The 24,303-nt window shown below is 39.5% G+C and overlaps 1 protein-coding gene across 3 annotated transcripts in view; it reads right to left on the bottom strand.

The window, feature by feature from the left end:
* dscama (Down syndrome cell adhesion molecule a) overlaps positions 1 to 24,303 on the bottom strand; it is a 200,470-nt gene that overhangs the window by 6,020 nt on the left and 170,147 nt on the right. Inside the window, exons 19-32 of one of the 3 annotated variants that reach the window (XM_057820055.1) lie at positions 18,377 to 18,538; positions 18,096 to 18,229; positions 17,827 to 17,980; positions 15,150 to 15,267; positions 14,883 to 15,046; positions 11,856 to 11,954; positions 11,561 to 11,749; positions 10,107 to 10,397; positions 5,403 to 5,579; positions 5,278 to 5,308; positions 5,089 to 5,204; positions 4,816 to 4,965; positions 3,157 to 3,354; positions 2,713 to 3,015 (exon numbers count right to left, since the gene is read on the bottom strand). In XM_057820055.1, coding sequence (XP_057676038.1) covers positions 2,713 to 3,015; positions 3,157 to 3,354; positions 4,816 to 4,965; positions 5,089 to 5,204; positions 5,278 to 5,308; positions 5,403 to 5,579; positions 10,107 to 10,397; positions 11,561 to 11,749; positions 11,856 to 11,954; positions 14,883 to 15,046; positions 15,150 to 15,267; positions 17,827 to 17,980; positions 18,096 to 18,229; positions 18,377 to 18,538 — 2,286 coding nt within the window. Of the gene's footprint in view, positions 1 to 2,712; positions 3,016 to 3,156; positions 3,355 to 4,806; positions 5,205 to 5,277; positions 5,309 to 5,402; positions 5,580 to 10,106; positions 10,398 to 11,560; positions 11,750 to 11,855; positions 11,955 to 14,882; positions 15,047 to 15,149; positions 15,268 to 17,826; positions 17,981 to 18,095; positions 18,230 to 18,376; positions 18,539 to 24,303 lie in introns of all 3 variants that reach the window. The other 2 variants (XM_057820054.1, XM_057820053.1) reach the window with 2 other exon arrangements.

The following is a 24,303-nucleotide window of genomic DNA, read 5'->3' on the forward strand; positions in this document are numbered from 1 at the left end:
ATCCAAAGACACCAGAGTAGTGCTGCAACGATTAATCAATTAACTCAAGTATTCGATTAGAAAAAAATATTCGAATTAAATCTTGTTGCTTCGAGTATTTGTTTAATAAAAGTGGCGTATAATGGTTTATTTTGAAAGTGTCTGCATTTAGTTTTATTGATTAGGGTGGATACACTGCCCTCTGGTCAACAACTGCTCCCTGTTAAGACCAACGTAAGCTAAGTTTTTGTTTGTGCTGTTTTTTAATAAATTCAGAATTTAGTTTATATGTGTATTTAGCCATTTTTGTGGGAATATGTGCCTGAACCATTTGTTAAGACTATTGTAAAAACAAAACTTTTGCATTTTGTAGCATTTAAGCTAGCGGACTTTTTTTGTATGTAAATTAGCCAAATGTTCTTTTGTTGTACATAGATCCTCATAAAAAAAAAAAAAAAAAAAAAACGTTTGAGGCTCAGCTGAGGTATTTTAATTTTTCATGTTAATTATCTGATTACTCGATTATTCGAACTAACTAGTCCATCGATTAATCGACTACTAAAATATTTAGTAGCTGCAGCCCTACACCAGAGACAAAATGGTTCACCTCCACAAGGCTGGAAAGGGCTACGGAGCAATTGCCAAGAAGCTTGTTGAAAAAAGGTCCACTGTTGGAGCAATCATTAGAAAATGGAAGAAGCTAAACATACGGTCAATCTCAATCGGTGTGGAGCCCCATATAAGATATCACCTCGTGGGGTTTCAATGATCCTAAGAAACGTAAGGAGTCAGCCCATAACTACACGACAGGAGTTTGTCAATGACCTGAAAAGGTTACTGTTGGTAATACATTAAGATGTCGTGGTTTGAAATCATGCATGGTACGGAAGGTTCCCCTGCTTAAATCAGCACATGTCAAGGCCCGCCTTAGGTTTGCCTATGACCATTTGGATGTTGCAGAGGAGTCATGGGAGCAGGTTTTGTGGTCAGATGAGAGTAAAATTGAACTTTTTGGTCATAATTCCACTAACCGTGTTTGGAGGAAAAAGAATGATGAGTACTATTTCAAGAACACCATGCCTACTGTGAAGCATTGGGGTGGTGGCATCATGCTTTGGGGGTGTTTTTCTGCACATGGGACAGGACAAGTGCACTGTATTAAAGAGAGGATGACTGGGGCCCGGTATTGTGACATTTTGGGGAACAACCTCGTTCAGTCAGAGCATTGAAGATGGGTCCTGCCTAGGTCTTCCAACATGACAATGACCCGAAAAACACAGCCAGGAAAAGTGAGGAGTGGCTCCGTAAGAAGCGTAACAAGGTTCTACATTGGTCAAGCCGGTCTCCAGCTCTAAACCCAATAGAAAACTTTTGGAGGGAGCTCAAACTCTGTGTTTCTCATCGAAAGCCCAAAAACCTGACTGATGGGTGGGCCAAGATCCCTCCTGCCATGTGTGCAAACCTGGTGATAAACTACAGGAAACGTTTGACCTCTGTAATTACAAACAAAGGCTACTCTACCAAATATTAACATTCGTTTTCTCTTGCAGCTGTATCACACAAATAAATCGTTTCGAAATCATACATTGTGATATCTGGATTTTTCTTATAGATTATCTCTCTCACAGTGGACATGCAAGTAGGATGAAAATTCCAGACCCCTCCATGATTTCTAAGTGGGTCAACTTGCAAAATAGCAGGGTATTCAAATACTTATTTTCTTCACTGTACTACTGTGTTCTACACGTCGCATTGCTGATTTGTGTGCGCTCCACCTCGCCTAATCACAGCTCTTTTTGACTCGGACACCACCCTCTTTTTCCTCAGGCCCCACGTGGTATCCACACTTAGCTAACGGTAGCAGCACTATATGCATAGGTAGTGTAGGCGTTCAATGTTTTTATGTTATTTTTTGAATGCACTGTAAACAACTTAACAAGCTAAAAAAATTGCAAGCAACTATGAAGTGCATACCCCCACCTACTGGACAAGAATGTGCAGCAACCACCTGAAGGCGCACTGCTCTCACTGTTAGATTTTTATTGGTCAATATACTGGACTGTCTCAGAAAATTAGAATACACAATATTCTAATTTTCTGAGACAGTCCTGTATATTGTTCTATGTAAAGGACGTCAGCCAAGGTCGGCCCCCGACATTTTTACCACGCCAAATCTGGTCCCCTTTGCAAAAAGTTTGGACACCCCTGCTTTAAATGGTGGATTAATGTACAGGACTGTCTCAGAAAATTAGAATATTGTGTATTCTAATTTTCTGAGACAGTCCAGTATTGTTCACCTGCATAATCTTGCTTGCATTTGTGTTGCAGCCCCTAGTGCTCAATTACGGTATACAGTCATTGTGCGGGGCTTACTAATGCACCGGAGGCATGAAATAGAAACGATCAATTCACAATGAGAACAACAAAAAAAAAAAAAACCCAAATCAAACAAAAAGCAATGTTTAACGCAGGCGACAATTTAAGAAGTAGTGCAGTAAAAAGTACAGATATGTGCTGTAAAACGTAGTGGAGTAAAAGTAAAAAGTACCACTTCTACTTACTTACTACCCAAGTACAGATACAAAAAATGTACTTAAGTACAGTAACAAAGTTACTTTTTTACCGCTGGGAATTTGAGGTTATGGTGTCGTCAGGAAGTTAAAAATGTTTGTATGGATTAATGTACAGGATGTCAGGATGTACACATTTGGACTTTGAAAATAATTGTCTTACCCGGTCTATGGGCCTTGGGCACGGCCATGTTCATTACCCGGCTAACATCCTGAGGCTTGGGCGGGGAAGCGGTGAAACGGCAGATGCCCGATTCGGACGGCGTGCTGGAGGTCAGGCTGTCAGTGTAGTCATTGGTGCCGGCGGTCATTTGCTCTGAGGACGTGTCGGAGATGAAGCATTCGGTGATGGTGAACTTGGCGTGGCGCAGCTGCTCCTCCATTTTCGCGTGCTCGTAGGCCCTGGCGAGCTCCTCGTAAGTGGAGGAAGCACTTTCCGTTGACACCATACTGCTGCGAGCACGGTCTGGATATGGACCCGATGTCAATGTAGCATGTTAGTGCACAGGGTAAATGTTACAGACTTATTAGTGATGTAACAATGTTAATGAGAGCAACAAATGTGATGATGTTAATTACATTATATGAATTTTTAAAAAGTACTGACCGGTATCCTGAGATGGGCTGACGCTGTAGCTATCACTCTCCTTGTCAACAGAACCCGCAACTCTTGGCGTTGGGAGCCTCCAGTCCGTGCTTAGCGTGTGGGAGGAGACTGGAGGATGTGGGCGGTTCAAGGTCCATTGGCTGGCATAGCGGTTGCGAGCTGCGGGGCCAGCTTTGGCTGTGCGACGGGCAGTCGGGTCTGAGTGGGTAAGACATGTTTTATGCGAACTGTGGAGGAAGGCACCATTTGATAACATACGGTACATATGAGATGCTTGCTCTCACTGCAGGCCGTAATGACAAATTCAGATTTTTTTGTTATTTATTTTACTTTTGATATAGGCAGGCTTGTCTCAGCCCACAAATTAACCTCGTAAGGGCACTATGTCAGACTTACGAGTGGAAATTCCCTGCCCATTTGTACAAGTTGGGAAAAATACAAAATGTAAACAATAAATTCCTATCCCCTTATCGTATCTTCGAGGAGAAGAGTTCATCTTGTTTACAAAAAGGAGAGTCACTTGAAGTTGAAATACAGCAGTACTTCTGAAATAGTGGGGCGCAGAGTGATGCTGAGGGTGGCGAATTAGACCTCGGGGAACATACTTTTTTTGCCATTCTAGAATAAAGTGTTTTGAAATTGCACATTCAAAAAATTCCACTCAGCTGTCATTTTAGAGTGTGCGCAGTATTTTTGAGCCGAAGAAGAGCACACAGCAAAGAGCCCTGGAGATATGAAGAGGTAAGACGAGGAAATATGATGAAGCGTATGTAGCGTTTGGCTTTGACTTTTAACACAGTGGGAGACGAGGAAAGACCAGTCCGTTTACTATGTCTAAAAATGTTTGCAGCGGACAGCAGGAAGCCAAATGAATTAAGACGTCACTTAAAGACATTAGACCCCAATCACATTGATAACCCACTTGTTTTTTTTTCTTCAGTGACGACGTGCCAAATATTACCAACATTGAAACATTCATTTTTTTCACAACGTTTCAAAGTGCATGCATGGTGCTATTTTCGATAATAATTACCTTGAATCATCGACCAAATACCTCTTAAGACACGTCTGCCTGCTTGTATACACCAAAACTTCCGTCCCAATTCCACCTAAATCCGGCGTAATAACGCAGTGTTTGTTTGAGTTTAACACCGTGAAAGCTGGCACGACCCTCTGTCTGGCCCGGCCCCCTACGGGAAACCGTGGCGCAATGTCTGTAGGAGCTGTCTCGTCAACTGATGGCGAAATCTATGTATGACGTATGATACATATTTCTGGATCGTTATTTTGAGATTTATGGTGTATTTAGGGGTACTTAAAGGGTTAATTCCGATTGATGCAAAAATTCGGGTTACGTCACCAGTGTAGGAAACTGTATAAGGCGCATCGGATTATAAGGCGCACTGTCGGCTTTTGAGAAAATTGGAGGCTTTTAGGTACGCTTTATAAAGTGGAAAATTCGGGATGTAAAAATAGGAGGGGGCATACTAATTTGCGTTTTTTCACTTTACGTGGTTGGTTCTGTTCCCCCATTAACAGTGATAATTAAGGGATCACTGTACACCTATAGCACTCACAAGATGAACAATAGTCTCCAACACAAATCAAGGCAAATTGTATACTTTTTGAAGTAAAAAAAGGTTTCCGTACTGGACTTACTGGTTCCTGGTCTGGCATCTGATACATCCACCAGAGGACCAGTCGCCTGAGAGAGTGACTGGTAATGAACTGTGTGGGTGACTGTAGATGACTTCTGTTTCTGTGTTTCTCCAAAGTCGTTGTCAGTCAGTAACACAGTGGACCTGTCATCTGCAGAGCAGTAACAAAAGGAACATTCAGTGATGCAATAATCACATTCGTTGCTAGCTATACCATACTGTATATGAAAACACAAATCCATATTAGCAGTTCTTATGTTGATGATGTGCTTACCAACAGTCTCCATGGTGTCTCTCTCCTCAATGAGAAGCTGAGCTCTGGGGATGTCGATATGCATTCGAAGTGTTTGCTGCTGTTTATTGACTGGCTCTGCTGGACGCGTGTTTTTACTGGGAAGCATAAATAATTCCTTTATGACGAAGCCCTACATAAGTCAAAATGATACTAAAATGACAGACTTACCTCATTAGCATCTCAGCCAAACTTTTTGCATCTAGGAGAAAAAAATGGGGATACAATATTTAATGTGTGCGAATATGAGGAAAGGGTGAAACAAGAAATACTATAGGTGACCTCGTCTATCTCACCTCGCAGTCTCTTCAGTCTCTGCTCACGCCTTCTCCTCCTCAGTACCAGCAAGCCGATGAAGATCACAAAAATTCCCACCAGCACGCAGGATATAGTCACCATCATTTTTAAACCTTCGCCACCTCCAGAGGTGTCCTCACTTACATTGGGTGCCTTTACCAGGGGAGCAATTGTGCCTGCAAAGAGTTCATTGCGTTATGACATTGCTCATTTGAAATATGATTAATAACATTTCTGTACCAAATTTTTGGACTCTAAACCATACTGGAGTATAATATGCTACACCAGCCAAAAATGCACACTAAAGAGGTCACACTGGAGTATACTGTATGTCGCATTTGCATCTCCACCTCACATCAACACAGACCGACGGATTGTTATAATTTTGTCCACGAATGATCAACGAAGTGATAAGAACAATCAATCTTTTAGGTCCTTTAAAATGACTCGCCGAAATGCCGAAATTGCAAGAAAAGCACGTCATCTCAAGAAAGCTGGGAAAATAGTCAACACCTGGGTCCCGGATTGCAGGATCCTTGTCAAGACGCAAGATATGAAGATTAAAGCTATTACGAGTCTTGACCAGCTGACTACAATAGCTGGATAACTGTAAATATTACACAGCCGACCAGTATAACAACTCGTGGATGTGGACGGTAAACTGAAACTTATCAACGACAGGAGTCTCCACAAGAATCTTGAACACATTAAGGATTATCTACTAAAGACAATAAAGGCTTTGACTTTAATTTGCACGGATATAACATGACACAAATGTATCGGGCATCTAAGGGGGGAGGGGGTGTTGCAATTATGATTGATAATCTCCTGGAATGTATTACAATTTAGCTCCTAATCCCCAATTGTAATAACATAATTATCTGCTTTGTCTACCGAGCTCCTGATTCAAATGTCTAGTTTACTGAGTATATGGAAAAGATACTGTATAAAACGAATGATAAGCATGTTTTCATTGTGGAGACATTAATCTTGGGATAAAATATGTACAGCATGTTGTTTGATTTTCTCATACATTCATGTCTGATGAAACTGTTACAGTGACCTTGTGTGCGCCAATTGTTGCCACCATGTACACCTCAGCAATGTATCCTTTTAAGAGACTTATAAGAAAAGCATTTTGAGTCGCTACTCACACCAGCTGTGATAACATGTCACACACATAGCCACAACAAAACGTTCCACAGCAAACAGATGCAAAAAGGTCAGGGACATGACAAAGTCATAACCTTGTACGCCCTGAAATTAATCGAGCTGCTTGACTGGACGCTGAGTTACTAAACCCAGATTGTTGACTGTGTTATTTTACAGTTTTGATATATGTTCCATGCCTGAATGTGCGTCTTTAGTTGTATGGGGGACGGGAAACTGATAAGCATATGCTTCATCCTGTCCGCCTTTGTCTTCTTCTTCGGTTCCTTCGGGCAAATCATATCACATTTTGTAATTGTCAATGATTGTCAATGATACCAGTGATGATGACAATAAAATTCCATTCATTCATTCAAAATCTTTAGGCTTAAATCACATCCTTAGGGCCCAAGTACACCGCATGAGTGATCGTTGCGTTTCCGGTCCGACTCCAGTAAAAAATAGCGCCGGAGCAATCCGTTCCCATTATATCCTATTGTTCAACGTATACCGGCCGCGTCAGTGCTCCGGCTTGACTGCGAACCACCTCCGGCGTGCCGCATGCCCGCCGGATGGTTTAAGCTATTTTCTATTTTTGCCGGACACGCATCCGGCAAAATGGGCGGAGCTAGGCCTGGACGTAACAGCCCAGGTGCCTAATCACGGTTTAGACACGAGCGAAGATGGATGATGAGCGCTTCATCATGGAGGTGGAAACCCACAAAATCATTTATGATGCAGCAGATCCTTTCTATAAGGACAATATAAAAAAGGAAGCTGCAAGGTGTCCTATTATGTGTGTTTTTCTGTCCTGATCTCATCATGATGCAGTCATGTCTGTCTCTTAATTCCAGATTAACTAAAATATCAATATGCAAAGAAAATATGTGCTCTCTCTCTGCTTCTCTGATGAGTATAGACTCCGTGTGTTTTTCGTTGTTTTAAATGGCACATTATCGCGCGCTATCACGCGAGAGCTCACGGGGGGGGGGGGGCGACGAGGTTGGCGGACTGCAGCCGTGCAGCAGCCGGTATGATTTGCCTGTTTTTGACGGACTGCGTGGCAAGCAGGCAACACTGAACCGGACCGGAACCGCAACGATCACGCATGCAGTGTACTTGGGCCTTTAACATCTTGTCTGCAGCTGGTTTCAATTTAAGGCATATGGTGAGGTAGATCTACACTGGCACTTTGAAGCTACAATAGCTGGTTGCTGATAAAAACATTCCACTTCCAAACATATATACAGTATAGGCGCTTCCAAGACAGCACAGAAAGTCTCGGAGTCTCATCAACGTCGTGCTGAATCCATTTTTGGAGATTCCGTGGGTTCCTCTGCTTTGATTTCGCAGTTTTAACTTCAACCGCAATTCATGTTGTTCTTTCTAAACCGGAAGTTTAGAGATTAAATTTTCCAAGATGGCGCCTCCCATCTTTCGTTCAGGAAACTTGTCTATAATACAGTAGTACATCTATTTAAGAATGTCTCTACATATATATAATTTTCAGGTTAAGACACGCCTCAATGGGAAAATATTGCCTCATGTTAAGAAAAATTTCAGGATAAGAAAGGCAAAAATTCAGTATGGCTGGTACTCACAGCTCCCAGTTTACTGGATGTGACATACATATAGCTTCTTTGCCATTGGCTATTGCCGAGCATTGCTGGCATCCAATTGGCTATGTGTATCTCAGCGTCCTCTTCATTCGCCCCTCGTGTTCTGACAGCTTTACATAAGTGCATTAACTTTTATTCTTTATTCTTGTTTTTGAACATTATGCACAACTCAGATTTTATGTTTATTGTCCAAAAATTTAATTATAACATGTATTTGTTACATGTGTTGATGCATTTCTATGCATTATAAAAGATTTCGGTCTGAATTTTGGGGGAATTGGAACGGATTAGGGCATTTACATGGAAAACGCGTCTCTACTTACAGAATCGTCAAGTTAAGTTACCGTACTTCCAGAACCAATTAAAATTCATAAGTAGAGGTACCGCTGTATGTACAATTTTCCTCCTTTAAAAAAAAAAAAAAAAAAAAAAAAAAAAAATTTAAGAAATGCAAAAATAGAATTAAAATAAAAAAGAACTAAGAAAACGTTTGCTTTTAAGAGGCCCAAAGGAGAGGATTTGGACAATTTTTAGGTCAACAATGTCTATAAACAATTAACCAACTATCAAAATTTTCGGCTGATTCAAATAGTCAATTAATTGAGGCAGCCCAAGACGGCAGACAACGTCCCTATGAAGGAAACCATTACTATGTTGTGGTCCGCGACAAAGATGAGTTTGACACTCCTGAGTCTTTATCTTCATCAAGTAGAGCAGAGGTCAAGAGTTTGCATAGGGACGGTAGGGACATAACACTACCAACTTTTCAGGATGCTCAAATTGTCCCCAACAACTTTTAAGCAACCTTATTTGTATTAGATAATGAGTTCAGTTATAAGGTAATTTGTCTTCCCATATGTTGTAAGGACAGAATTGGTCCTACCATTATTATCGGTAAGTACATTATTTTCGTAATTTTTATACTTACATTTACCCCTTTCACTTGTTGAATGTGCCGGTCCATTTTTTTCCCCTCAAACACCCGTTTAATTGGCTGATGACTTGCACTTATTTAAAATGTATTTATTTACCAATTTTCTATATTAGTTATTAGAAAATATTTTATTTGCAGCCTATAGATACATTTTTGTGTATGTGAATATAATTTGAGTTATTATCAAATTGCAGTTTAATTTGAATTTAAAAATTTGCTTATAAAATCCAGACGTCTATTCTGGAAGTTTTCAAAATATTTCTTTATTAGTTTTTCAAAACAAAGGTTTGAATCGAATGGCACATCGCCTCAACTAATCCACATGAAAGCTTCATTTTTGCATTGATCGTTTAGCATAACAATTAATTAGATTTATATTCGTGAGAAAGCCCTGACCCCCGTTCACCCAATCTGTTTGGTCTTATTAATGTCCCGTCCCCAGCAAGAATTGTACATGTTGTTATATCGTCTCTACCAATGTTGAGACCAAACCAACGCCCTTGGCCGAGTTGTCTAAACCTTTCCATAAAGGGCCGCGCTGGGTGCTGGATTTCATTCCAACAAAACTAGACGACACCTTTTCACCAAACTGGTGTCTAACAAGTGTAATCAGTTGATTGAAGTCAGGAGCTGCTTGTTTTAGGATAAACTTGAGTGGTTAAACGATCTGTGCTTGATTGATAGGAACGAAAATCAGGACCTACATCAGCCCTTGAGGACCGGTTTGGAGACTCCGGCAGTAGAGGGTAAGCCCTGGGTTCCCTTTACCTGACTGCCAGTGTGGTAAACAAGCCTATACCTAAGATGAATAAGTTGCAGTCCCAGCCAAACAATACAAAAAATGTGTGATTTATAGTTCAGAAATACGGTATAAGTACTAGAGGCAGGGCAGACAAGAGAACCACTGTCACCAGTTAACAATAAAGCTAGATTTGGAGCAGCAGGTGAATCATTTTGCACAGAGTGGATGCGATGGGGACCATAGTTAAAATTAAACTCACTGCCATCATAGCTGAGTGTCGCGAACTTGACCCTCTTCTCAGCGTAGCCCGCGCTGTTGTAGATTTTCATCTGCAGCTCGTACCAGGTTGCCTCCTGCAAGTCGTAGAGTATGTAACTCTTGGTGAGGGAGGTGCGCTGTGCTGTGGTCCACGAAGGCGAGTCCATGGGCCGATACTCCAGCGTGAAGGAGGTGATCGGGCATCCGCCATTGTTCCAGCCATTCAGATTGAGTTTCACTCGAGTAGCGTTGATGCTGGTAAAGAGCTCCTGTTCTTTGGAATACTGAGGTTCTGAAGGGAGAGATGAAGACAAGACAGTCAACCCAAATTCTATTGTGATCGAGACTATTTTTATATTTTTTAGGTTGATAGTAAAGTCGATAATATCGACCGATAAAACTATTTAAAAATAATATCGGATAATATCGACATCGGTTTTTCATTATCTGTTTCGGGCCAATATGCATATGGCAGTGCGGTCATGTCCACTTCATGCCTGCCGGTGTTTCTGGTGTTTTTATGCCCCCTGCTGGCGCTAAGTGTAATTAATTTTTAATAGTTTCAGCCCTTTCTGTTGACGTCATCATATGTAGTCACGAGTTCGCTGCGAATAGAGAGAGCTAAGTGGACGAGCTCACGTTTGCAGCCAGTGTACCATATAGCAGTTCTTGTTAATTCACCATGTTGTTTGTGCCTTATACAAGCACACTATACTAAGCTAATGTGGTATAATCACATTGACTGTGCACTCACAACGTTTGTATTTGTCTATTTTCCTGTTTCATAAAGGTTTTTAGGTAGGGTCTGACCAAGCCATGATAGCAATTATGTCAGGCGGTGTGGATGTTCATGGACCCAATTGCAAGGACTGATCTTATGGTGGGAAATGTCTTTAATGATTTCTTTTATCCCCTGTAACAGTTCCATTTAAATTTTAGGCAAAGTCTAGTAAAATTCTATATTCCACTGCTGGCACAATACATGAACTGGTGAAGCTTATTATCTTAATTCAAACTTCATAGCACATAGGAGAGAGAACTCAAAATTTGTTGTTTTAACAGCATAATCAATATAAAATAATAACAAAGCCAAAGCACTTTATATGGTAGTGGGAAGTCTCTGACTGAGGCTGGCAGAATGTGATTCGCTGATGGAATTGTTAGCTATAATTGGCCCTGAAGATATTCAATGTGTATGCAGTAATGTTGTATTAAAAAAATAAACTCTATTGTGTATTTTTTCAAGAAACGTGGTTCCAGTACAAAATCGGCATCAGCTGATACCACACAGCCAAATATTGGAATCGGTATCAGGTGCAACAAATGGTATCGATGTGATTACAATGATAATAAAAACAAATCTTGAAAAATTGTGTGATACAGTACTAAGAATTTTACAACCATGAAAAAATCTATTGTGGTGTTGATTTGGGCCACCGAAGCATTTTTCCTCACCTTTCCCATGGGTCTTTGCTTCAATGATCTCACTTATGCGTCCAGGTCCAACGGCATTCTGGGCCGTTAGAGTGAACTTGTACCAGGTGCCACACTTGAGGTTCTCTAACCGATAGGAGCGCTCACTTGGACTGATGGCAAAATTGCCCCACTGTTCACTGTTGTCCTCTGAATATTGCAAAATGTAGCCTATAGAAATATAGTGTGATCAATGAACATTAGCTTAGTTCAGGAATATTGACAATAAGAGAATAAGAAGGACTTAAGTTCCAAACTCCAGATATATATATCTGACCTCTTATAGAGCTGCCACCATTGTCCCCAGGTATCCAGGATAGTGTGATGGAAGTTGTGGTGGTCTTGGTCACTGTGAGTCGAGGCTGGTCAGGTGGGACTGAAGAAGACAACCGCATTTTTTTAACAATGCAATGGGCTTGGACACTGAACGACTGATTTAAACTATGCAATGCTAAGATAAAATAAGCTAGGATAAATTGGCTAAAATAAGATAAAATAGCTAGGATAAGCTAAAACAAGATAAACTAAACTAAGATTAAGTTAAACATTGTGTATCTAATTGTCCAAAATCAGCTGCTTGTTATAAAATCAGCTGCCATCACTTATTGCATGTCACAAAAATGAATAACTATGGTCACTCTTAAGCAGGGGTTAAAGTGGGCCGGAGCCCTTCAGAGCCAAGCTCCGCCACCTCGGAGCTGAGCGTTCCTTGGTCAAGTGAGCAAATAATTCAATTCAAAATGGCAGTAGCGCCCATAGACTGTTTATAAAAGTAGCACCACGGACTACATACTGAATCATTTTCGCATGCATGGTATGCATGGGTCTCTCATATGTAAGCACTGACACACTCAACAAATCAGAGCGCAGCATCACCTTTGCTGGCCCGCCCCTCTTTAACACGCCGCATCTACTGAGTCAGTCATAGCACCAGTGTTCGTTTGAATTGTTTATATTTTAAATGTGTCCGCGGGAGTCTAAAATGGTGTTTAAGCCAAAGGAAGTAAAAAAGGTAAATTTAGTTCTGTAATAGTCAACAATTCATCAGGTCAATAAGAAGTGTAATGGCAAAACATTAATGGTTATCCCAGTTAGCTTAAGCAACATTTGGTAACTCTTCAGTTTTGGTCTATTTTAGTGATGCCGGTGGACAAAAGCGGTAGTGTTTTGCCTTAAAGAAGACTGCGTTTCCCATGAGGACCAGTGCACACCCGCACAGTGTCGTAAAATCATCAATCAATCGAAAATCAATCTCGCCTGCAGCTGGATTAAGCACCGTTTCTGTTTCCAGCAGCTGTGTGAAGGATAAATAGCAATAAGGTAATGAATCCAGTTGTGGCTAAACAACACCATATGACGGTTAGCCACTATGTCGCTTAGTGTGGCTAACCCCCCCACCCCACTCGATCAGGGGGGTAGGGGCGTCACGCCAATGAGTGAAAGCCGGGCCAATGTTTATTCTGTATATCCTGGTTGCCTACCTTCTTTTCCCTCCTCAAGCAAAACTTTTTGTCTCTTTTATTGCTCTGCCATCTTTGCAGAATTCATGCGAAAGCTTTTTCATAGACTTTATAATGAATGGGGTTGGAAGGAAGTGACGTAAAGCAGTCAGCTAGTTTTATTTTGTGTGGCAAGGTTCCTTGCCACCCTCATCAAAGTTAATTAGTGCATGATATAAATTAGGTGTCATTCAACTAGTTGTCAGTCGACATCACAGATGTTATAAACATATTTTATAAAGGTTGAAAAGTTAACTAGTGTTGCTTTAATAGTAGAGGTTGTGACTGGCAGGATTCTTATAAATGTTTATATAACAGCTGGAAAACCTAATCTAAGTGTTAATATTTGATATTTTGGTTTTAAAGATGGAGGAGCATGAAGAAAAGAGGGGGAAAACGAAGAATCACTGATTATTTTCAAGGGTAAGGATTTGAAAAAGATCAGCTGTTGAGAAATCCATGAGGTCAAAATATTGTTGAAGTAGAATAATGGTGTTATTTCTTTATTTGGTTTTCTTAACAGATTACCGTATTTTCCGCACTACAAGGCGCATCAGGTACATGGCACACCCTCTATGAATGGCCTATTTTAAAATGTTTTTCATATATAGGGCTCAACGCATTAAAAGGTGCAGTAGTAGCAGTTGATGGGGTTTGGATTATGTATCCACTAGATGAAGATGCGCTAGAGGGAATTTCATGCCATGATTAGCCACCATTGATCCATATATAGAGCGCATCAGATTATAAAACGCACTGTCTGCTTTTGAGAAAATTGAAGGCTTTTAGGTGCGCCTTATAGTGCTGAAACAACAGTACTTTAGATTATTTCATTTTTTAGTGTTGATGGTCTGCCCATGTGGTTATCTGTGTGTGCTGCTGTTGCCATGTCTGTAGTGTAAGCTCGTGCCATGACAGAGCACTTCAACAACTGACACAGATTGTGCTTTGATTCCTTTATAGAAAGGTTCTGTTAGTGCGATTTGAGGACGATTTCAATTGCTGCATTGCCACATCTGGTTTGGCTTGTCTTAATTTTAAATATTAATTTCTCCTTGTGTAGCCAATGCAGTTTAGGTTTACTTGCCGTGTTTCACGTTATCTTATGCCTTTCATCTGTCTTGTTTCACTCACATGTGTGTCGATACAGGTTTGGTTTTCACTTTAGTCTGTGTTACGCTGTTAGTTTGCCGTTTCTCAGTGTTTGTTAGCCATGCTAGATTGCAATGTGTCTTTTTCCTGTTCCTGTGTTTCTCTTTTGAGAGTAAAGCCAATACAAGTTTTTAACATCATGTACGTAATATTCCATACTGTTCCGTAACATCGTATTTTAGGGTTCCCCCCACCCGTCAAATCCCACTTCAACCACTGCTCTTTAGTCACGTTACCACTACACACAGAAGTAAAACAGAAAGCCACAATTTATGTGAGTTAGTGAATGCCGGACACTAAGTACCATATTTTCCGCACTATAAGGCGCAACTAAAAGCTTTCCATTTTCTCAAAAGCTGGTAGTGTGCGTTATAATCCGATGTGCCTTATATATATGGATCAATATTAGTTATTCATGTCATGACATTGCTTCAAACACAGCTTAATCTAGTAGATGCATAATGCAACCCCAACAATTACTATTACTGCACCTTATAATGCAGTGTTTACTACATATGAAAGCAGTTTTAAAATAGGCCATTCATTGAAGGTGCGCCTTTTATTCCAATGCGCCTTTTAGTGCTAAAAAAAAAAACAAAAACAAAAAAAAACAGCAGCTATGTGGTGGTTAACTGCTTATGCGCCATTCCTACCTTGAACTTGCAGGTTGAGGATGATTTTATCAGAGCCAAAGCTATTACTAGCCACACAGGTATAGTTCCCAGAATCCTCCGCCTTTACTGTTCGAATAACAAGGCTACCGTTCCCATGTACACTGCGCCGGCTGTCAGTCACAACAGGTGCAGGGGTTCCATTGCTGGAACACAGAGGTGTGACGTGGATTAGCTTTATGCTTTGTATGCAAAATTAGTTGTTACAATGCAAATGTTCATTTACAATTACTACTTGTGGATACTTACATCTCCTTCAACCATTTGATTGTTGGAGAAGGATCCCCCACTGCCTTACAAGGCAACACAATATCTTTCATCCAGGGTGTCGTGACAGTTCTGTTGAAGGTCAAAATGCGAGCAGGAGCTGCAAAATAAAACAAAATATGCTGCAAACATCAATAAATTGGCTCTGATGACATTAATTTGAGAGAAAATCTTCGAAATGATCACCAAACTTTCACGAAATCTATTTTCAGTGTCTATTTCAAGACAGTTTTGCTAGCGATTTTATGATCCATATGTATGCAGAGATAAGGTCCACTCAAAGCCCTGATAAATGTAATGGATCCTGACCCAAGGGGGTTTATCTGCATACGCCATCATCCACATTCTAGCTTAGAAAGTGATGTGCAGACAACGCCACGCGAAAGGTTAGGAGGAGCTGAAGGTCTACTCACTGTAGTGAAAGCGTGAATCCAAATCTAGCTTTTGCTACAACATTTGTTAGTGCTGTATGTAATTGCAAAATGAAAAATGTGGGTGCGCCGACATTTTGTGCTGGAGCACCTTAAGACAGAAGTTAGGCACACCAGTGCAACCAATGCAAAAAGTAAATGTGGAGCCCCAAAAATCGCAATGATATTTTTTCCCCCAACATCGTTCAGGCGTATTATAGACTATGTTAAAAATAAATGATGCTTTCGTGTTTAAAATGTCTTTTCAAAAACTTATTAAAATGATTGTTGTTGCACACAGGATGATTAAATACGAATTGTTACAAATTTTACTGGATCATCTCTGCTTGACAGTGTCAGGCAAAGATATTTTTACCACCACATGCAGGATAATCTGCAAATTGCCTTGTTGACCAAAACAAACACTGAACAAAGATGGCACCGACTCTTGGCCCCTGAGGGTTATAGTGTATCACAAAAGTGAGTACACGCCTCGCATTTCTGCAGATATTTAAGTATATCTTTTCATGGGACAACACTGACAAAATGACACTTTGACATAATGAAAAGTAGTCTGTGTGCATTATATAATAGAGTTAATTTTTCCTCCCTCAAAATAACTCAAAATATAGCCATTAATATCTAAACCCCTGGCAACAAAAGTGAGTACACCCCTTAGTAAATACGTACATCCCTAAATGTCCAAATTGAGTACTGCTGTCAGCATTGCTGCAGAGATTGAAGAGGTGGTGGTGGTGGTGGGGGGGGGGGGGTCAGCCTGTTAGTGCTCAAACCATATGCCGCACTCTACATCAAATTGGTATGCATGGTTGTCACCCCAGGAGGAAGCCCGCAAACAGTTTGCTGAAGACATGTCAACAAAGCACATGGATTACTGGAACCATGTCCTATGGTCTAATGAGATGGGCAAAATGACAAAATGGCAAAATGACAAGCAGTACTCAATTTGGACAGTTAGGGATGTACGCATTTACTAAGGTGTGTTGGCAGGGGTTTAGATATTAATGGCTATATTTTGAGTTATTTTGAGGGAAAATACATTAACTGTATCATATAAGCTGCACACAGACTACTTTTCATTGTGTCAAAATGTCATTTGTCCGTGTTGTCCCATGAAAAGATATAGTTAAATATCAGCAGAAATGGGTTTACTCACTTTTGTGATACATTCTAAATTTGGCCCCTTCTTGGCCCCTGTTTCATAAAAATCCTAGAACCACAACTGTTGTAACTAGAGATGTCCCGATGTCCGATCACGTCATTTTCAAAGTATTGGAATCGGCAAAAAAATATCGGCCATGCCTTTTTTAAATATATATATTTTTTAATGAATTTGTTTTCTAATTGTATTTAACGTTACAGACATAATATGTTACACTCATCCAGTCTTTAGTTTAGGCTTAAGGTAGTGTTATCAAATTTATCCCGATAACGGCGGTAATTAATTTTTAAAAAAATGTATCACTTTAAAATATTTAACGCAATTTCTGTATGCACTGCACGACCCACTCACGCATTGTCGCGCTCAATCTGTAATGGTGCCGTCTTACATATATATAGAGATAAAAGGCAGCGTAAAATGAGTAGAGTGAATTTTGGCAGCCTTTGGAGCCTTTTTTTAATTGGCTAAAGCCTTACAATCCCTCTCCCTACGATTAGAAATATCATGGGAAGCAATGTGGGGAAGCAAGGTAGCAATTGATCTTTTTCTTAACACCTTATGTTATTTCCCAACGCAGAGAGGATATATCAATTGGTAGCACTACGCACAGTCATGGTTCCACTTCCCATCATGCATTTGGGCATGGCTACAGTATCATTTACTGAAAGCTCAATAAATACACTAGATGGCAATATTTAGTCACAATATACAAAGTCACAAGTCTTTCCATCCGTGGATTCCTCTCACAGAAAGAATTTTAATAATGTAAATGCCATCTTGAGGATTTATTGTCATAATAAACAAATACAGTACTTATGTACTGTATGTTGAATGTATATATTCGTCCGAGTTTTATTCATTTTTTTCTTAATGCATTGCCAAAATGTATGTGATCGGGAAAAATTATCGGGAATGATTGGAACTGAATCGGGAGCAAAAAAAAAGCAATTGGATCGGGAAATATCGGGATTGGCAGATACTCAAACTAAAACGATCGAGGTCGGATCGGGAGCAAAAAAACATGTTCGGAACAACCCTAGTTGTAACCTGTCACAGTTTCAGTTACCTTCAGCCATGGGTTTAACAGTGATGATCTCACTGGCATTTCCACGGCCAGCAGCAGTGACGGCCACCACCCAGATGCTGTATTGCCTGTTCCTACTCAGATTGGGGATGCGGTAGAAGAACACATCTGGGGCTGCCTCGAACTCACTGCTGACCTATGTGTGGGAAGATATTCCAGTCTGAACTTTCTATTACAACTAAAAACAAAAGAAATACTGCACAGACACTGCGTACATTGATATGTACAGTGCAGATAAAGTGCAATATTACCGTGGGGTGTGGATTGGAGCAGAAAACTGTGTATTTCCTTATTATTCCATTCACTTTGAGAGGAGGAAGCCATGACACAAACACTACTGAGTTGGATGCAGCTGCTGCTTTTACACCGCCAGGAGGACCAGGCACTGAAACACAATACAAATTATAATATAAGAATAAACAGTATTTTTCAACCATTCCAGTTTGGCAAAACTTTGTCACACTAATTTTGTTGTTCTTCAAAATCTAATTCTAATCCTTTCAGCAGTTTGATTACAGAAATTAATGCTTACCGTCCTCCTTGGTGCGAATGTAAATCTGTTCACTGCGAACACCATCCCCTGCTCTGGTGAAGGCTAACACCTGGATGCTGTAGTTGGTGTACTTCTCTAGACCGTCCAGCTCCAGTGACGGCTGGTTGTTGCTGGTTGTTACATTCCTGATCTCTCCAAGTTCTAAGGAGAAGGTATGACTCCAATTCAGTAAAGTCAATCACTGTTTTCTTGGTACTAATCTTATTCTTGTCATTACTCTTAACATACACAGTATATTACAGTGGTGCTCAAAGAGGTCCGAGTACCAACAATAGCTGTTGCCATGTATAGCCAGTGCTTACTAGCTAGTTTCACTAGTTTAGTTTAGCTTAGAATTGTCCTGATCCGATTATGTGATCGGTTGAAATCGGGTGAAAAGGATCGGATTTTTAATTTATAAAATATATTTGTTTTTCTGCTTCATGCTCATACTTTCTCTTGCCTCCCTCCTGCTAGCTAAGCAGTGTGACCAGTGTTTTTTCCCTTGGTCAACAGTTGGTGTTTGGTACTTAAAGTTAACGATGATTGACAGGTTTGTTGCTTTGATGTAGCGAGAGAAGGCTCGGTAGCGCTATGATCAAAGGTGCAAATGTGTCAATTATCATTTAGTTTGTTACACACCTGTCTGTGGCAACTCATTCAAGTGAGAAGTTATTCTCGGCAGTGTGAGCGTCAAAGCGTGAGTGAATTCGAGTGGACTCACTCAATGAAGCATTTAATAAAGACAAACATTTTCTAGGTTATTCTTGTTTAAAAATAATTCACACTATGACGGCGGCACAGTGGGACAGTGGTTAATCCGTCCACCTCACAGTTCTGTGCGCCTACAGTTTGTGTTTGGGCACATGAAGAAAAAAGTTAGGTGCAACCAATGCAAAAACTAAGAGTGGAGCTTTGGCAATATATATCGCAAAGTTGATTTTTTTACAATATCATTCAGCTCTAACATATATATACATACATATTTTAACACTAGAAAACCGAGCAGAGGCCGAATTGGCCTTTCCCTAGACAGACACTCCTAATATTCCCTAGCAATGGCCGATTTGGCCTCTCCTCTGTGACTCGTGATAGTTTGTGTCAGTTCAAGTCAAGCTACATTTATTTAATTACATTTATTTATGAAGTTCGACACTTTTTACACATTTTTTAATTCACTTCTCCTATTCTCCACACATAATGACAGAAAGAATGGCCCAAATGTGTACATTGTTTTGAAGAAGAAAAAAAAAAGCGTTTTAGAACTGCAATTTGAGTGTAAAGCAGGAATTGTGTCTATAGTTTAGAAGGACTGAATCAGGGGCATGGAGTATGGATTGTGGTCATTGTGTCTGAAGTTAATGTATGTCTAGTGGTTGCATTTCCATATGAACGGCTGTTGTCTGTCCGACAACGACTTGCCAATTCAAAAGCACTTGGGTCATTTTTGCCACCTCTGGGTTTTCCGGGGGAGAGGCCATATCGGCCATTGTTTGGGACTAGTTGGAGTACCAGAATTCTCTGGGACTTGGGCTAAAAGGTAACAAAATAATCCAGAAAGACAATGGCATTACCAAAAGACAAAAAATATATACGTTTTACTCTCAGCAACACTTCCAGAAACAGCAGAAAAGGAAGTACTGTAGAAAGTACAGTACTGTAACATGTTTGGAACTTTTATTCAAATAAAAATAAATATATATTTTTTATTTTCTTGTTTTTTTGAGCGGTATTGGCAGATTCTCAAAGTCAAGTTACTCGGACCCGTGTGCACAAATAGAAGATCGGGACATCTCTAATTTAGCTAGTTTATAAAGTGGTTTTTAGCGCAATACTAATAACACGATCAAGAGTTCAAAGGATTTTTGTTGTCATGGTGCAGGGCACATGGAACTTAAAAAAAAAAAAAAAAAATCTCAAAATTATATACAATTTAAGGCAACAAAACCTGACATTGTCCAGGCAGTGCGCATACCTGTCTTGTCCATTTGGCCATCACCGTGTTTCAGACAGTAAAAAGCTATTGGACAACATGTTGATATTCCATTCTGGACTCAATTTAATTTGATGTTGTATACCTTTGATTATTTCTTAAAAGCAATGTGTTCTTATTTTTAGAGAACATAAACACACACAAAAATGGTGTTCATTTCTGTTAAAGCTCTATTGTAAACCTGTTCTCATTAATGATAATGTTAGATGTTTTGTTGATGTTTCTTATTTATAAAGATAATTAAAAATATATTTTATTCATTCAGAAGATTGTTGTCCTTTAAAAAGCAAATCCCATTTAAAAAAGAGCATCAACGCATAGTCTTGATATGTTTGAATTGAACGTCAAATTCAATCAGAATGTCAAAGAAACCCCATAAGCAGGGTCTGCACGGGTGGGAAGCCTTGACTGGCATCCCGCTGACCTTGACTGTCAGTGTTTAAATCATTAATATCTCATGGCTATGTTCTTCTGACCCAGTTTGCATCATGCCTATTATACAATGTATGCTTCTAACTCACACTTAAAAGCAAATAATTGTTACTGTACTGTAGCACGAATATGATGACATCAACCTATTATAGGTTAAACCTCGCCTCCAGAGGTGGGCAGTAATGCGTTACATTTATCCATTAAATTTACTTGAGTAACTTTTTGAGAAAAATGTACTTCTTAGTTTTACCACACAATACTTTTTACTTTTACTTGAGTAGAATTGTGAAGAAGAAACAATACTTTTACTTCACTACTTTTGGCTACACTGGAGTCGTTACATTTTTCCTCTTTATTCTAGATATTCTTTAATTTTTTCCAGAGATACTGACAGTGACTGTCTGTTTCACCAATGAAACGTTGCGATTCCATTATACTATTTGAAGGTAACAAACTTTTTTCTCCACTCATGCTATGTTGTTCTGGCCTAAATTTGATGATTTTTCTGTCATCTTTTTGGCCTAATATGGTTATGTAATAGGTTGTAGTACAGGAAATAATAACAGTTCATATAGATGAAGTTGTGCTGAGAAAAAAAATACACAATTAAAAAAAAAAGAAATCATACATTATAAGCAGTTACAATGTTACTCCCTTTTTGCGTAAATCTTTTCAACGGAAACTTTTTTACTTGTTCTTGAGTAAACGTTTGGATGACCACTTTTACTCGACTAATATTATTCTGAAGTTACGCTACTCTTACTTGAGTAAAATTTTTGACTACTCTCCCACCTCTGTTTGCCTCATTCATTCATAATTGCAAAATGTAACGTGGCCAGATTTGGCTGAGGTGAAACAATGCTGACTGCCCTCTGCTGGCCATTCAGAATGTTGTTGCTTTTTAACCACACTATGACTGGCAACTGTTACCATGCAAAGTCCTCATGGCTGTCAAGTCCTTAAGCATTCATGTTCAATGTGCAGGCCAACATGATGTGACAGAGCAAGGGGTCAAAGGTAATTGTGCTGTCACAACCCACTCCCTCTCACACAAACACAGCATGTATTGGCGTAGAATATTATTTGACGTCGTCCAGAGATTTTTGCCATAAAGAAAACGATTCTTGTCCCCACGATGCACCTGGGTGACTCCAAGCTATCAGTAACAAACCTTATTACTCATCATCACACAGTTTTTCTTAGCTCATAGCAAAGGAGAAAAATAGAGTGAAATTACTTGATTACAACTGACAACATACTGCGATTAAGCCAAGTCAGGCTAAATGCAAACAGCTGCAAGCATGAGGATTTTGTGGAATCCAAAGAATGTGACCCAATTCTAGTCTAGAAAAGAATTATCTTAAAGTAAATCAAGGAAAAGAACATAGTGCACCCATGACACATCATGAAAATGTGCCATTTTGTGTCTTGATATAAAATCTACAAAAGCTAGTTTAACAACAAAGTATTTTAAAATGGAGTTGATATGATACGGTAATTAAAAAAAAAAAAAAATCATTGAAAAAATTCATACGTTGATACATACAGTATACACTGCTGGCCAAAAGTATTGGCACCCCTGCAATTCTGTCAGGTAATGCTCAATTTCTCCCAGAAAATGATTGCAATTACATATGCTTTGGAAGTAATATCTTCATTTATTTTGCTTGCAATGAAAAAAAAAAACACAAAAGAGAATGAAAAAAAAAAAATTAAATCATTATGATTTTACACAAAACCCCAAAAATGGGCTGGACAAAAGTATTGGCACCCTCAGCCTAATACTTAGTAGCACAACCTTTAGACAAAATAACTGCAAAAAACTGCTTCCCGTATCCATCAGTTTGTTTCTTACAATGCTCTGCTGGAATTTTAGACCATTCTTCTTTAGCCAACTGCTCCAGGTCTCTGAGATTTGAAGGGTGCCTTCTCTAAACTGCCATTTTCAGATCTCTCCACATATGTTCTATGGGATTCAGGTCTGGACTCATTGCTGGCCACTTTAGAAGTATGCAGTGCTTTTTCTCAAACCACTTTCTAGTGCTTTTTGAAGTGTGTTTTCAGTCATTGTCCGCTGGAAGACCCATGACCACTGAAGGAGACCCAGCTTTCTCACACTGGGCCCTGCATTATGCTGCAAAATTTGTTGGTAGTCTTCGGACTTCATAATGCCATGCAAACGGTCAAGCAGTCAAGTGCAAGAGGCAGCAAAGCAACCCCCCAAAATCAGGGAACCTACACCACGTTTGACTATGGGGACCGTGTTCTTTTCTTTGAAGGCCTCGTTTTTTTCCGCTGTAAACTCTATGTTGATGCCATTTCCTAAAAAGCTCTACTTTTGTCTCATCTGACCAGAGAACACTCTTCCAAAATGTTTTTGGCTTTCTCAGGTAAGTTTTGACAAACTCCAGCATGGATTTTGATGTCTCTGGGTCAGAAGTGGGGTCTTCCTGGATATCCTACCATAGAGTCCCTTTTTATTCAGACGCCGACGGATAGTACGGGTTGATGCTGTTGTACCCTCAGACTGCAGGAAAGCTTCAACTTGTCTGGATGTTAGTCAAGGCTCTTTATCCACCATCAAGCACAATCTTTTGTTGAAATCTGTCGTCAATTTTTCTTTTCCTTCCACATCTAAGGAGGTTAGCCACAGTGCCATAGGCTTTACACTTATTGATGTCACTGTGCACGGTAGACACAGGAACATTCAGGTCTTTGGAGATGGACTTGTAGCCTTGAGATTGCCCATGCTTCCCCATAATTTTTCTTCTCAAGTCCTCAGACAGTTCTTTGGTCTTCTGTCTTTTCTCCATGCTCAATGTGGTACACACAAGGACACAGGACAGAGGTTGAGTCAACTTTAATCCATTTTAACTCACTGCAAGTGTGATTTAGTTTTTGCCACCACCTGTTACGCGCCACAGGTAAGTAACAGGTGATGTTAATTACACATACTATTACAGAAGCGTCACAATTTTTCAAAGAGTGCCAATACTTTTTTCTAGCCCTTTTTTTTGGAGTTTTGTGATAATAATTTTTTTCCCCCATTCTCTTTTGTGTTTTTTCATTGCAAGCAAAATAAATGAAGATATTACTACCAAAGCATTTGTAATTGCAATCATTTTCTGGGAAAAATTGAGCATTAGCTGACAGAATTGCAGGGGTGCCAATACTTTTGGCCAGCAGTGTATATACAGTATGTATAATTTTAAAGATTTTTTGCATCGTATAACTGCTGAATACGGTTAAAAATACATATAAAACACATTTAAACCAAATTAGTTGAAAAAAAATATTCATAAAATACCTCAAATGTTATTTAGCAGATAATGCAGTATTTCCTTGTTAACCTTTTTGAAATATTGAATTAAAATATCATTTTATTGCTGTGTCAATGTTTCATGTTAAATTTACTTAATAAATATAATATTAGATTATTTAATATACAGTCCCAGACAAAAGTCTTGTTGCTTATCCATTTTGTAGAAACAATTGCTAATAA

The sequence above is a fragment of the Corythoichthys intestinalis genome, chromosome 18 (genome assembly GCF_030265065.1).
Source record: "Corythoichthys intestinalis isolate RoL2023-P3 chromosome 18, ASM3026506v1, whole genome shotgun sequence".
Taxonomy (NCBI): Eukaryota; Metazoa; Chordata; class Actinopteri; order Syngnathiformes; family Syngnathidae; genus Corythoichthys; species Corythoichthys intestinalis.